This window comes from Equus caballus, chromosome 4 (genome assembly GCF_041296265.1).
Source record: "Equus caballus isolate H_3958 breed thoroughbred chromosome 4, TB-T2T, whole genome shotgun sequence".
Classification (NCBI taxonomy): domain Eukaryota; kingdom Metazoa; phylum Chordata; class Mammalia; order Perissodactyla; family Equidae; genus Equus; species Equus caballus.
The window spans coordinates 67232113-67247801 of record NC_091687.1 but is presented as its reverse complement, the minus strand read 5'-3'; the positions used below and the strand labels follow the sequence as shown (position 1 = coordinate 67247801).

The 15689-nt window shown below is 34.9% G+C and overlaps 1 protein-coding gene and 2 long non-coding RNA genes across 8 annotated transcripts in view; 1 reads left to right on the top strand and 2 right to left on the bottom strand.

Moving 5' to 3' along the window:
* The window catches only part of NT5C3A (5'-nucleotidase, cytosolic IIIA), a 52008-nt gene that overhangs the window by 24756 nt on the left and 11563 nt on the right, over positions 1-15689 (top strand). The window contains exons 1-3 of one of the 6 annotated variants that reach the window (XM_070264810.1): positions 6438-6469; positions 8891-9048; positions 10779-10843. The exons of 1 other annotated variant lie outside the window; for it this stretch is intronic. In XM_070264810.1, coding sequence (XP_070120911.1) covers positions 9039-9048; positions 10779-10843 — 75 coding nt within the window. In that variant the 5' untranslated portion in view covers positions 6438-6469; positions 8891-9038. Of the gene's footprint in view, positions 1-6066; positions 6470-7198; positions 7289-8890; positions 9049-10778; positions 10844-15689 lie in introns of those variants that run through there. 4 more of the 6 variants (XM_005609290.4, XM_070264811.1, XM_005609289.4 and 1 more) reach the window with 4 other exon arrangements.
* Positions 2773-8523, bottom strand: LOC102149731 (uncharacterized). The gene is made up of 2 exons (XR_290144.4): positions 8141-8523; positions 2773-4561 (listed from the first exon to the last, which is right to left on the bottom strand). It is a non-coding gene; the product is annotated as an uncharacterized lncRNA (long non-coding RNA).
* Positions 11211-12976, bottom strand: LOC138923798 (uncharacterized). Its single transcript, XR_011437924.1, has 2 exons — positions 12870-12976; positions 11211-12011 (listed from the first exon to the last, which is right to left on the bottom strand). It is a non-coding gene; the product is annotated as an uncharacterized lncRNA (long non-coding RNA).

The following is a 15689-nucleotide window of genomic DNA, read 5'->3' as shown; positions in this document are numbered from 1 at the left end:
GTGATTCACCACAGATTTTTAAAAATTACCTCATGGGGTCCATACGTGTGGATTTCCAGTCATGTGACTCAGCTTTAGGGAAGTTTTAATAATTAAGGACTCATGAGTACCTGAATCAAGATCCATCTTTTTGTAAGGAATTTCTCTATTTTTCATTAGTTACCTATTTAAAGCTTCATTTTCTCCTTGATTCTCTTTTAATTTCTGATATTATACATGTGATATAAAAATTAGTAAATCTAGATAAGCTAAAAGAAGTAATCTGCAATTTTTACCACCTAAAAAACCCCATCTCTTAGTAAGTATACTCCTTTCCTTTTCTATGCATATAACTAGTAACTATCATTTTTCCCAAAATGATATCATACTGTAACATTGCTTTTAACAAGATCATTCACGTATTAACTTATTCCTTAATAATAAATGTGTGCTTATTTTGATGACTATATTATATTATTTTGTTATATCATATGCAGATATAATCTTTTAGCAAGTTCTTTGTTGTTGAACTTTAGATTGTTTCTCCTTTTTCATTATGATAAATAATGGATCGGTGAACATTCTTGTAGCATGTGCGTGTCCATGATTGTTTGCTTAAATGGAATTGCTGGGTCAAAGGACATGCCCAGATCTAAGGCTTTTGAATGTGCTGCCAGGTTACCCTCTGGAAAGCTGATGCCAGTTTACGTTTCCACCAGCAGTGTATTTGAGTACCTAGCTCCTTGTTTTCCTGGGAGTAGGTATCATTTTTTTCTTATCTTTGCCAAATGATAGTTTTAAAAAATATATATTTCTATTACTTTTGAAGTTGAACTTTTAAAAATAATTAGCCATTTATTTTCTTCTTTTCTGAATCGTCTGAGTTCTTTTTTTTGATTTGGAAGGGCTTTTGTAAAATAATTTTAAACATGAGAGTATGTTAGAAATATATTTTTCCAATTTTTTTTGTTTCGCTTCCATTTTTGAGCAATTTAAATATGACCTTCTTTTCCAAAGCTTTAAATGGCTTCTTTAAACCAATGTACTAATTCTTCAGAATGTTTTACTGAGCGTAATTTGCTCGACTCCTCATCTACACATTATGACTTCATTTTATAGCCAGAGTAGGAGGAAAAGATAGCATGTTGTTTCAATAATTTGTGTAACTTTCTCATTAGTTTACCCTCCCAGCCATAAGATGAGGGAGACGACTACAGAAAAAACAGCAAAGTTTGATTTTGCCCTAATAGGTAATTTTCATTTTACTTTCATAAACATGAGTTAACCTATGACATGTTCATTTCTTCTGAAGGTGTAGTAGAATACATACACTTTCACTTTCTTATATTTTGTAATATGTGACTTTTAAAAAATAATCTGTTTTCGGGGCCGGCCCAGTGGTTCAGTGGTTAAGTGTGCACGTTCTGCTTTGGTGGCCCAGGGTTTGGTTTGCCAGTTCAGATCCTGGGTGTGGACATGGCACTGCTTGGCAAGCCATGCTGTGGCAGGCGTCCCACATAAAATAGAGGAAGATGGGCACAGATGTTAGCTCAGGGCCAGTCTTCCTCAGCAAAAAAAGAGGATGATTGGCGGCATATGTTAGCTCAGGGCTAATCTTCCTCAAAAAAAAAAAATCTGTTTTCTTCTCGGAATAAGATATATTCATGGAATAGAAAATATCAAATATATAGAAATATAGAAAATACCAAAGAGAATGGAGAAAAAATACAATCACCTGTGATCCTGTCATTCCTCTGTGGTGACTGTTAATTGATTTTTGGAATATATTTGATTCAGTCATGTTAGATGATTATTGTTCTATTGAATTTAGTTTAATACTAGTTTATTATTTAGGGGGTTTGTATCTATATTCATAAGTGAAAATAGGTGTGTTTCCTCTTTTTGTGCCATTATTGGCAGGCTTTTATTTCCGGGTTTTTATACTAGTTGGTTTCGTAAATGGAACTGGATACCTTAACTTCTTTTTATGTGGTGTTAAACAGTTTAGCATGGGAGCTATCTGTTCTTTAAAAGTTTTAAAGATCTCACCAGTATAAAACCTCACCATAAGGCTTTTTAAAGGCCATTCTCTGATAAACTTATTTTTATAAGTTCTGTGCTGATGAGCATACATTCCATTGTTGAATGTAATATATGTTATCAAAACTTTTCTAAGGTTAGATTAAGTGCTTTCATTTGCTATGTTGAGTTTATTAATATTCAAAGTAGTTTTTTTAAAAAGGGCTATGTTTTGTGACTTCTTCTACTTCTATACTTTTATTTATTTGTTTTTTTTTTTTTTTGAGGAAGATTAGCCCTGAGCTAACATCTGCTGCCAATCCTCTTTTCTTTTTTGCTGAGGAAAGCTGGCCCTGAGCTAACATCCGTGCCCATCTTCCTCCACTTTGTATGTGGGATGCTGGCACAGGATGGCTTGCCAGGCGGTGCATAGGTCCACACCTGGGATCTGAACCAGCGAACCCCGGGCTGCTGAAGTGGAACGTGCGAACCTAACGCTGCACCACCGGGCTGGCCCCTCTACTTGTATACTTCTAAAACTCAAGTTAATCTCCCAGTGATGCTCCATATAATTTCAAATAATTCTTTGCTTCAAGTTATTAGTTTATGAACTTGAGTGTCTTTCAAAATAATTTTTTTCATTGTTTTCTTACCTTATTATTCTTTAAATGAGTTTTCTGGCACAGCAAAAAGAGGGGGTACTAAGTTCCATCTTTATACTCTCCATTTAGACGTATTGGATGTAATACACCAATAATAAAAGCTTAAATAGCATACCTTTTAATCATTTTTAATGTAACCATACAAAAATAACAATCTTAAACAATACTGTTTCTTTTCAACAGACAGAATACCAACTGTGTGATGTGGAAGGAGTCCAAAATTAAAACAAAGTTTTTCTTCTTGTTCCATTGCAGACACAGAGTTCCAGATATAATAAAATAGAACAATAGTTTCAGTGCTAAGGGTCTTGAAATGTTAGAACTTAGTGCATTTGAGAGGAGAGCTAGCAAAGACTCCCTTCATTTGTGATACTGTCTTAACATCCAATTTTCTTGAACTTGACCTTCCTATTGTAACATAAATGTCATTTCCTCTAAAGGAGTATAAAATACAGAATTTATTTAAAAGTAAGAAAATAAAAAGGATATAGACTATGTTCAAGAACTTCATTTGAGTTTCTGAAAATTAAGCTACTCGATCCTAGAGTCTTGCATAGTGTTTTTAAGAAATACATTGGGATTAGAACCATAGCTTTTCCTCAGTTTGCATATGGTGTGTAAATTCCTAAATGCAGCAATCAACTTCACTAATAGTCACCTAATAGGATAAGTTTTTGGAATGATTTTAAATGAGAAGAAACTTATGAGAAAATCTTACTTGTCATTCATTTTTCCAAAATATAATAATTCATTGTTTCATCTGGTTTCACTCCTTAAACATTTAAACCGTATTCATATAAACATTCATAGCACCTGGTTTCAGTTCTGTTTTGAACAGTCGCAGTGTTGAAGTCAGTTGACTGTTGTCTTCAGAGAAGTTTTAAGTGAAGTCAAATACCTAAGTGGATGTTTTGCATGTTTAAAAAATCATATTTCTAGTTACGTCATGCAGCAATTAGCAGGAACAAGTTTTGCAAGAGTCCTTATGGAGAGTATTGCATCTCACCTCCTACTGAAGTGTCTTCCTTATGTGGCTTTATTGTTCTGTTTGGAATAACTTCCTAGGGTGTCAGTCAAGTTCTGATTGAAGATGAAAAATACATTCCAGGGACGAAGGATAATTGGGTTATGGTAAACTGCCAATTAGTAGTTAAGTCTTAGATTGGATTGTGGAGAAATAACTATACCTACTACAAGTTTTATGTGGGATTATGAAGTGATTTCTTTCACATACGACTATTAATATGTGTAATATGTTTATTCCCTTTACTTCCCTGGCCCAAGATTAAAGTCAAAGTGAGTCCATCAATTAATAAATTATTAATGTTTAACATGATAGACTTGATTTTCTGTGGGCTTGTTTTTTCATTATTCAAAAATTTGAGAAACTTTTTGATGGCAGAATATGAAGTGAGCATTTTTAGCTTTTCAAGTTGATTAAATAATTGACAGTATCTAAAAAGTTGTAACTAGTTACTCGGAAGCACAAATGGACAGTTCCTTCTCCATTGATAAAGACAGACAGTTTCAATGTTACAAGGAGAGAAGAATCTTCCAAAGATTTGAGTCCTGTGTGAGAAGTTCTCTGTTCTTTGGCGTGTCAGTTTTAGGTCTAGGGTCTGCACTAGGCTTGATAGGAGTGATTTCTGTTTCTATGACGAGTAAGGAAACTCCAAGGCAACAGGGCCAGTCATTGCGTCCAAAGATGGAAGTCATTGTGCTGCTGATGATCCTGCCTCTCCCGCTCAGTAGTAGATCACGTACACCTCAATATATCTGTATATGTTGGTCTCACAGAGCAGTGCTGCCCAGTGAATTACAGGCGTGGATTCTGAAGTCAGGGAGACCTGAGTTTGAATTCATTTCTGCTCCTTCCCAGTTATAAGCTTTAATTTATTCACCTGTAAAATGAGGATAATAATAGCATATACTTTCCAGGGTTATAAGTATTGCATGAGTTGAGGTGTGTCAAGTGCTTAGAAGTATCTAGCACGTAGTAAACATACAGTAAATTTTAGCTATTTATAATGATCATTTCTGAGAACTGTATAATTTTATATTTTATGCATATACCACAATTTATTTACCTCTCCTGTATTAATAAACACTTAGATATTGGGTGTTTAAGTTGTTTCCAGTTTCCCAGTATTATAAAACAACTCTGCAGTGTATACCCGTGAAACTAAGTCTTTGTGTACTGCCTTATTTCCTTAGGATAAATTCCTTAGGACATAAAATTGGTGTGTCCGAGGAAATGTACGTTTCTAAAGGCTTTAATAGTATTTCTAAATAGCCCTCCAAAAAGGCTATGGAACTATAACTTCAGCATTCTTTGTTGCTGTTGTCGAAGATGATTTATCTTGAGTCATCTTTCAGAGTGATGTCTTTAAAATTCTTCTCATTGCTAATATGTTAATATATTACAGGACGTTAAGTCATCACGCTCATACGTAATACAGAAGTGTTTTCAAAGTGGATCACCTCGTTACCCTTGAGCTTCCGTTACTAGGGTATAAAAGATTTTCCTCTTAGAGGAATGTTTTCTTGTGAGTCTTCTCATCTTACTAAAATAAGATAGCAGTGCCAAATTTTTAACATTTGGGAGATACCAAGTTTGGACAATTTGTTAGTGGCCTTTTTTAAAAGCAATTTGTAAATTTTTTGTGTTGTTTTTAATAGAGAATGCTGCTTCACAAAGTTTGCTCACTGAAACGTTGTGTGGGTTTGATTTCTCTTGAGCGTGAAAGAGAGAAGGCTGATAGAAAAATTTATTTACATAAGTGTAGCTTAGCCATGTTCCTAGTGATAAAGCTTCCCGGAGCCCAGAGCGTAACTTATCTCTCGGGCCCTGACACATGGTATTAGCATATTGCAATCCTACTACTCAGGTTAAAAGCAAGATTGGTTCTCGTTAAAAGTTAAAAATATTTTTCTTCACAACAGTTGACTGCTGTTGTTTCCAGCAGGAAAGGAACTTTGTTCAATTTTTTAACCATAAAAATTAGTTTTCATTGTTTGTGTTCAGATTTTCTAGCAAATCTATGCATAGTCTTGTTAAAATTTACAGTGTAGGAAAATAGGAAGAAAAACAAAAACCACTTTAAGTTCCCCTGCCCTGCAATAAAGACTATTAACATTCTATTAACTACTTACACGCATCATGTCTTTTTCACGTCTTAAATGAGCTAACCTCTTTTAAACTGTGGTAAAATATGCATAACATAAAATTCACCATTTTAACTCTGCTTAAGGTGTACAGTTCGGTGGCCTTAAGTACATTGACATTGTTGTGCAACCGTCATCACCATCTACCCCCAGAACTCTTTTCATCTTCCAAATTGAAACTCTGTACCCGTTGAGCAATAGCTCCCCATTCTCCCCTCCCCTAACCCTTGGCAACTACAACATAATCCTTTTTACTTTGTATTGAAATGGAATATACAGGAAAGTGCACCTACCACAAGATTACTGACAACCAAAAGATGTGATGAGGAAGGGAGTATTTTTAAGTGTTAAAATTGAGGAGCAAGTTGCCAGTGCTCTAATAGCACAGATTTATCTTCTCTCAACTGTCACATTATTTCAGTTGATCATGTTCTGTCGGACTGACTGGTGACTAACTCAGAGCTAGCAAGCCTGTCACCCGGAGCATAATAAAGCCCTGTGTAGTAATGCGTCACAAGACTGTTTTGCATAAAGCTCAGCGAAGGCTTCTGCAGCCACCCTCAGCTGCACCTTGTGCTATATAAGTACTTCTCAGAGAGGAAGAATTTTCTTTCGCTGGTGTAGCCCGTCCGGTTACCTTCGGGGTAAGTGTGTACAGTTCATGTAATAAATGAGTTTCTGTTGTTTAATTTTATCTGGTTCTTATTTGGTTCAGTATCTTGTTGAAATTTTAGGCATTTAAAAATACAGATTAAGGAAGTAAAAATAGAGTGATCTAGTATACTGCAAAACTTTATAGTTTGCAAAGATAGGAATATGTAAAACTTTGCAGTGCCTTGGGTCTCAGAAATTACAATTTATAAGATCTAATTTTAAGAGTTTCTTGTTTTACTTGTAGATGTTAAGAAAAAGCAGAGTACCCTCAGAAATCTCTTTTTAAGGGGAAAAAACACTGTAAGATTCAATTTTGTTGTTCATTCAGTTGCTCTGTGACTGGATTTTGCTGATAGCTACATGCTTTGTGTCCCTAGGATTAGGAACTGTTATATATGGCTAGTAATAAAGATGATTAATTTTTATTTTGTGCATGTGAGCTTTATCCAGCATATCATGGAATGGGATTATATTGGTATGTTTTATGAATTGATAAAAGCTGGATTACTGTCTCTAAGGCTTATAACAAATTGTGTATTGAAAATTAAGATTCAAACATATACGTGACTATAAAAGCCTAGAATGTTGCAGCTAACTTAGATTTAAATAATTAAATTTACCTTATTTTTTATAGTTTTTTTTTTTTTAATCAGGAAAATTAGAGAATGCAGGAAACCGTTTCTTAAAGCAGTTTACTTGGGTTTTATTGGCAGCCTATATCCAAGCCCTGCATCTCTGGATATTGCTTACCACCTATGGTCTTGTTCTAGGACAAATTCAAGGGCAGAAGAATTCAGAGAGCCTTAAGGGTAATCAGTATAAATTACTTAATTTCCATGGGCCTTGGTTGATTCATCTTGAAAAACACTATTAGATATTAGGACACTGGGAGTAGGGATAAATGAATAAATTCTAAGCTCTGAAATTGTGTATTTTCACAAGAATCCATTAAATTCTGACTGAGAAGCCAAGTTTTACTGTTTAATAAAATTGCTGTGAATTGCCAGTTTTTAAATAGGCTTTGAAATCTATTTTTTATTTTCTTCTACCTTCTTTCCCCCTCATATCATTAGCTATTCAGTTTCATTTTTGCTTTATGTCTGTATCGAGAAAGTTTCACTTTCTAGTTTTTTTTTTCCACTCCTGCCTTGAAAATCTAATTAGGGAACGCTATTTAAATGCCCTAAGAAACTGATTTGCAATACTATAGAAATAATGAATTTATAGTTTGATTTTTACATGTGCTAATCACCCTAAGAAAGTATCATGATTAAAAACCTAAACTTAGGGCAAGTAATATAGGTTGCTGGAAGAGTGCAGTACAAATAGATTCATTATGGATGTTTAGCACTGTTGCTGATCCCCTGTCTGTGTTATGGGATACATGCCTTTTCTTATGTAAGCAGTATACAGTTTGCCCTTCAAAATTTCATTACCTTATTGTGTAATTTAAATGTTTCTACAGGTATCAAAATTAAAGCAGAATCACAAATTTTTAAGTTAATAATGTAGGCAAGTAGATTTTTTTCATGTAGACACAGAAATTTTCAGTCATTGATTTGTAAATATCTTTTCAAGATAAAGTTAATCATCTCAGAATGAAATACCACGATAGCTAAAACTCACTTATCAAGTTTCTGCTATTCAAGTGAAATTCTTACCTCTTGCTTCAGTCTTTAGCCTTGTCCTACATATTCCTTGTCATGAACACTGTTACAGTAGCGACCTTATTAACCTCACAGTGAGAGCACACAAAGTAATTCTTTTCCAGTTTCCACTTTTTCCAGTCCACATTTAAAGATTCCAAAGACTCGAAACTTCAGAAAACTTCCTTTGAAGAGAGTTTATAGTTCAAGGGTAGTTATTTTCTATTTTTGAACGTGTCTTCTACACTTGATGTGTTTTTCCAACAACTCTTCTCCTGGAGCATCTGCAGCAGATGACTGTTGGCACAGTAAGCCAGAACTTTATATACCGAGTATAGGTTTACAAGCCTATTGGTTTAAAAATACCCTGCCCTAATTTTCAGTGTCTTCCTTAGAATAGTGCCAGAATGCTGACATTTATGCCTTCGTCTTTACACTTTTATAGTGAGAGACGCCGGGGTGACTTTTGTATTAGGACTGCAGTGTCACTTTACATGAGTTTATCTTTGAACAAGGATAAATTCTGGTCAGGTTGCCAGTGAAGATTGGGAAGAATGAGAGATCTCCGGTTGAAATTTGCAGAGTATCCATAAACTGTTAGGTTTACTTATCAAAACTAATGTCCTCAGTTTGGCTGTTATCAAATTTCTGATCACTCTTTGTTTTTTGTTTAAATAAAATATGAAGAGACCATGAGAAAGATGATTACTCTTTTCTCTACTTACACTGGTGTTTTTTTTCCTTTCTTTTCTTTTTCTACTAAAGATGAATGCTCCAAAAAGAGTCATACTTGGGAGTGAGGGGTGGAGACTAAACGAGCTGCCTGACTGTGTGTAACAAAAAGATCTTAGATTCCCGGATATTAAAATGTATTCGTCACTGCTTAAATTCTGTTTTCCTTTGGGTTTTTCAGATGTTTCAAAGTATGTGGTATTTTTGTGAACACTACTGTACTTTTCCACATTCTCCTTCCTCTTTTTTAAGCTAATAAAATGGTTCTATTTAAATAGGCCTTCCGAGAAATCTACACCCCCTTTCAGATGTTAAACATCAAAGAAAAGCTTTAAGCATTTAATATTGTATGCTTTGGTTTCTATAAGTGAAGAAGCAGGCTTGCAGGTAGCTTCTGTGGCATCTTCTTTAAGGTACATGACTGAAAGAAGGAAGTGAGACCAAGGAAAGGTTACTTAAATTGACCCTAATCATCTAAAGACGACTAACCCCCAAACTACCATTGTAATTACATTCTGAGGGTGGTGATCAAATGTTTTATAAGTTATATAGAGTGTAGATAGATAGAAGCTTCTGCAGATACTACATTATTTTTCAGATGTGAAAAATTGGAGGTATCTTAGTATTTGGAAATACTGTTTACTTAACTCTATGATGCCATCAATTATAAGACCGTGAACTTACTAAACAGCCTTTGGGAGGTGGAGGGGATACTTTTTTATAAGACATTCCCAATTTTATACACTTAAAATGGAAAGGAAGAAGTGGATTTTCGAATTTGAGAAAATTTTATAGGTCTACTACAGCACAAGTTAATTATGAAGAACAGAGATCTGATGTCCAACTTTTCTTACTAGAGTTTAAGAAAAAGTCAGATTTTTTTCCCTGTAAACTAAGTTGTCCTTTTTAATAGTGCTTTTATTATAGTGAAATTTTACTTAACCTAGAATAAAGTAAAAGTCAAGTCAGGAGGAGCAAAAATAAGTAATTTTCGCTAAGATTCATACTGCAAAAGCAAAAGAAATTTAGAATAATGATGAGATATTTTAAAAACTGCTTCTTTTGGCTTAACAAGTAGATACGTATAAATTTCACCCAAACTCTTGAAATGATCAATCAGTTAACAAACGCTATCGCATCCCTGTTTCGTGGCAGACACTATGCTAGATTCAGACACAACTCCAGTCTTATCACATCATTTCACAAAATTAAAGATTTTAAAATGAGAAAATTGAAGAATAAATTTGACTTTTGTGTATTGTGTTTCTCCTTACGTTCTGTTTATGTTTCTTCATGGATTTAGTAATAGTAATGCATAATTTTCCCACAAACTATCTTTACATGTAGAGAAAATGGTGATAAGATATTCGTGCAATAAAGCATTTTCTTGCAAATATATACTTCACTTTAACTCTTTATTCAAATCTTATTAACACCATATAAGTTCTTATGGGAGAGCTGCAAATTCTCCATAGAAAATTCTTTTCTTTTCTTTTTGAAGATTTTATTTTTCCTTTTTTTCCCCAAAGCCCCTGGGTACATAGTTGTATATTTTTAGTTGTGGATCCTTCTAGATGTGGCATGTGGGATTCTCCCTCAGCATGGCTTGACGAGGGGTGCCATGTCTGCGCCCAGGATTCGAACTGGTGAAACCCTGGGCCTCCAAAGCGGAGCGCACAAACTTAACCACTTGGCCACAGGGCCGGCTCCCTCCATAGAAAATTCTTAACCCAAAACTTTGTGAGATAGAGTAAAATCTTTGCTGAGCTTCTTAGGAAAGAAAAAAGATGCCTTCAATAACTTTGTATTTAAATCAAACCAAAAGTACCACCTTAGCAGATCATTAACATACAGGAAGAGCCTGAAATGTATGTGTGTCACGTGTACTTTTTTCTCTCTCTTTTACTGTGACATCACCTAGGAAAATCAAGAAGATTGGATAATCAAGAAATACCTAATCAGGATTCTGCTGTACATGTGAAAATGGTGGGTATCTGAATATTTCCAGTTCCATTTATTAATGGTGAATCTTCACCACTTTTACCTCTGTCTCTAACCAGATAATTAATTATGGGACTGTAATTTTATGCTGATCTTTCTTCATGGTGTATGACACACAATAGAACCTCAAATATTTGTTGAATTGAATTTCAACTTATCTTTGAAAATTTTTTTTGCTTGAAATATAATGTGCATTGTATTGTTTCTCAGCATATAAAATGGTACCCCATTCCTTTCTGTGCTAAGTTTTCCTTGCACAGCTACAACACACTTAAATCATACAGCAGATGTTTTCTTTAATCTTATCTTTCAGGCCTCTGAATTAAAATGACAAGCATTTAAATAAAAAAAATTTCTTGTACAACAGTAGAGTTTATTGCATTATACACATTAGAAGAAGCAGGAAAAATGCAGGCCTTGGAGTCAGAACTGGCTTCAGATCTTAACTCAGTCCTTAATAGCTGTGATGCCCTTGAATGAGGGCAAAAATCTCACCTTTAAGAAATGGGTATGAAACCACCAACCTCATGTTCTTTTTATGTTTTTTGCAGCTTATTGAGGTATAATTGACAAATAAAATTGTAAGATATTTAAAGTGTACGATGTGATGATTTGATATATGCATACATTGTGAGAGGATTCCTCCCATCTAATTAACACATCCATCACCTCACATATTTACCTTTCTTTCTTTGAGAACATTTAAGTTCTACTTTTTAAGTAAATTTAAGTTATACAATAGTGTTATAAACTATAGTCACCATGTTATACGTTAGATCCTCAGACCTTATTCATCTTATAACTGAAATGTTCTTATTCATATTTAATGGAAAAGAATGTAAAGTGCCTAATAGCACATAGGAAGCACTCAGTAAACGTTAATCTCCTGTATTATGTTAGTGAGTCTTTGAACTGTGTAAGTAGCATTTATTTATATGTGTTGGAAAAAATTATATCCATTCTCCATAGTCACAATGAAAATCCTAAAGATCACAATTTCTCCTTCTCTTTTAAAGAAGACAACTGCTCCATGATCTCTTTCTTGTTCTCTCTTTCTGTTCTTTTTGTCATTGTGCCGCTTCTCCTCCTCCTTCTATTTTTTCATTCTGTTTGTCATTCTCTTTCTCTCTAGCTTTCATTTTCTGGTTTGAGCCTATAAAATAGAACATGACTTAGCATGCAGATAGCCTTGTGTCACAATTAATCTCTTGTGCAGCTGTAACTTTCCTCATCCAGTGTATAGTGGGAGCTGAAAGCTGACTCAAAAGTGCTGAGTAAGCTGTCATGAGTGTGGCTAGTGCTATTAGGATGAAGCATATGAAATTGCTGTTTCTTTATGTGTCAAACATAGTCCAATATTGGCAGTTTCAGATGATTCAACCTAATCCTAGACATGATCTTTACATCCATTGCATGATTAGCCTTTGATTTATTGGTAGTGAACATGTATCTCTGATATGTAGAATTAAATCAGTCTAAAATTATTTTCTTGTTTAAGTTGATTTTTTTTTTACCAAAATGAATTTAAGTGAGATAGAAATGTTTTCCATATAATTTGTTGTTAACCTGGGTCCCAGAACCCTCTAACATGTGTCTCCTTTAAAAGCAAATAGCAATGTAGTCAACCCACAAAAAGACTGTTGGAAGACAACAAGCCAAAAGATGATACGTACTTAATGTATTTTTTACTATCATTGCTTTAATTTACACCATTTATACCTTGGGTTTGCTTTTCTAAAAATGTTGATACATCTTTTAAGTTGACAGCTTCTTAGGATGTTACTCTTTTTTATTTTTGATTGAGATAACCTTGGTTATAATAGGATGTTATTCTTAACGTCTCACGATCTGGCTCCACATCTCTCCTTCCAGACTTCACACACACTCTTCTCCATGTACACTCAAGTTCCAGACAAACAGAGCTCTTTGTTCTTTTCCCACGTTGGACCCTGCACTTTGACTCCTCCCCAGTCTTGGCATATCCAAGTCCTGCTTTTCTTTGAAAACCTACCTCAGTTGGCTCCTCCTTCTTTGGCCCCAGCAGAAGTAATCTCAGTTTCTTCTTTTCCTCTTGAATTTTATCCGGACATCTTGGCAATGTATTAGTTGTTTGGGTTCCTGTATTACAATCCACATTAGAGACTATGCGTCGGGTATAAGATGTGTATCTTACTAAAACTTCTGTATCCCTTACAGAGCTGCTTAACATAGTGCCTTACACTTAACGACCATATGGTGAATGAATGAAAGAATTTGGCCTACATTACCTTAATGTGGAGACAGGCCAGATATGTGGTAGGCAGGAGGAAATGGCTATCACTAAAATTTAGTAATGCCTAATCTTCCAAATAAATTATAGGATCATCTATGTATGTGAGTAAATGTACCAGTCTGAATAGGTGGTTTTAAATCTATACTTTTTATGTAGTTAAATAAAAATTGTATTGCCCACTCCTTTGTATCAATGAATGTAATGTAATGAAATCTTTTGCTTGTACCAAATATGAACATTGGAAAACAAAAAATATTTCCCCTGAGAGCTTCGGACAGACATTATTAAGTAATTTAAACTAATTTTTATGTGGGCCATTTTCAGAAGAATCCAGGTAAACACCATTAGGATACTTTTCTGACTATACCATGCAGATACTCACTTATATCTTTTTTTTTTTTTGAGGAAGATTAGCCCTGAGCTAACTACTGCCAGTCCTCCTCTTTTTGCTGAGGAAGCCTGGCTCTGAGCTAACATCCGTGCCCATCTTCCTCTAGTTTATACGTGGGACGCCTACCACAGCATGGCTGCCAAGCAGTGCCATGTCCGCACCCGGGATCCGAACCAGCGAACCCTGGGCTGCCGAGAAGCGGAACGTGCAAACTTAACCGCTGCGCCACCGGGCCGGCCCCACTCACTTATATCTTGTCTCAATGTATCCACAAGATATCAAATAATCTAATCTGCTCTAGAGTTGTGAATGAAACTGTATAACTTTGAAATCAACTTCTTTAGAAATCACTGCCTTTTGAATATGGAAGTAGAGTTCATTTCATCTATATAAATACAGCATATTAATCAGCCAGAATAAAATATATTTTAGGTTTTTCTTAGTTATCTTTAGTGTTACTTCAGATTCGGCTCCGATCAACCAAAATACCCTGGTTCTCGTTAGGAAAACTTTGCTCCTTCCCCACCGTTTTACAGTATGGTCTTATAGGATGAATTTGTTTTCCTTTGTTCACAAATGATGGAAATTTTTAGTCCTTTGTTTATTTTCCATAAAATTGTGTCATAATCAAAATGAAAAGTTTTTGGACAATTCAGAATAACTTACCCTTCAAATTTGAAGTATTGTTATGTGCCGCCAGACAGGTGTATTTTTGTCCAAGAGGAGATTGGAAGAAGGGACTTGAGGAGGTAACAAAAGTCTGTGATGTATGATGAAATGCACACTCCTGCAGTGTGCTTCTTAATGTTCCGATATTTGACACATTTCATACCGTATTTTAAAATTACATTTCTCAGGCTGCATTTTAAAATAGTTGAGTAAAAAGCCCAATATCTCATGTTCCTGAGAAGTATTTATCATATACTATAGTGACAGTGTATGTGTATTGTGGAAGGGGTGTAGTGTATTACCATGTAACTCAAGGCAGATATAATTATCATGTTTATATTCTTACAGCTATGTCCTCCATCCTGTTGTGTTCTCTGGAGGAATTCGCTGCTCTTTCATCTGTTTCCATCACTGTTCTTTCACTCTGGTGCTATTTGGTTATTCACTACTCTTTTATCTGAAAATGAACGGTTGTGCAGAAGCAGGGGTACCACTGCCTCCAGCCACTGTGATGGCTCAGTGATGTAGGAAACCACTCTAATATTGTTAGCCTAGCACAAACCAGCCTGCTTTGAAGTGTCCTTGGTGCTCTTCTCCTTTCCATTGCCTGAAACAGGTTATTCTATCCTATTTAAATATGGCTTTTTAAAATCACATGTATTGTAGAATGTGATTAATTTGAGGCAGAACATCTTCCTCACTAAGGACACACTCATATAAAATGTTTGATTTCCTTGGTGAAAATTTAGCCAGTGACATATATCCTCTGTTACTCTCGATAATGGGTTAGTTACTGAATCCATCAAATGCTGATTCCTATGCATCTTCCAGTTAAGGCAGAGGTAAAAGCAGGGTTCAGTTGTTAGGAGATGAACTTACTAGCTAAGGTGTTTGTAAGGGAGCTACTGAAGTGATGCTCCAAGACAGCAGTGGTTCCTAAAACTCATCAGGAAAACAGTGTGAGTACTGCTCGTCCTCATATCTCTGCATCTGGTGTCTGACCAGAGTAGACACATGGTAGGAATTTTGTTAAGAAATGAGTGGATTAATGAGTGAAAAACAGGAATGTAGGAACAAGTGCCTGTTTGCTTTTCTCATCTATTGAAAAATCACTATAAAATAAATATTTAGATAACCTTCTTTATTCTGTTGAAACCTTTTAAAGTCCAGTTAAGTTAAAAGGGTCACTGTGTGCAGGTTAGTTGCATACTATCCTCTTTAAATTTGGCTTTCTATAATTAAGTGTATTGTACATCCAAGTCTTCATTCATGGAGAAAATTGTAATGTTAGCATTTCTCTTTCCAGTATGCTTCTATAATCATCTTCCAGTCTTAGGAAAACATTTTAGCCTTTTTCCAATTGTCTAATTTTGTCCATTATGTAGAGACAACATGGAACCTGATAGACTTACATGGTCAGTTTCTCTTTCAGCAAAGATGTAACGTCTAGGGAATTTTTCATAACCGTGTCCATAACACACATGAAATTTGTTAATCTT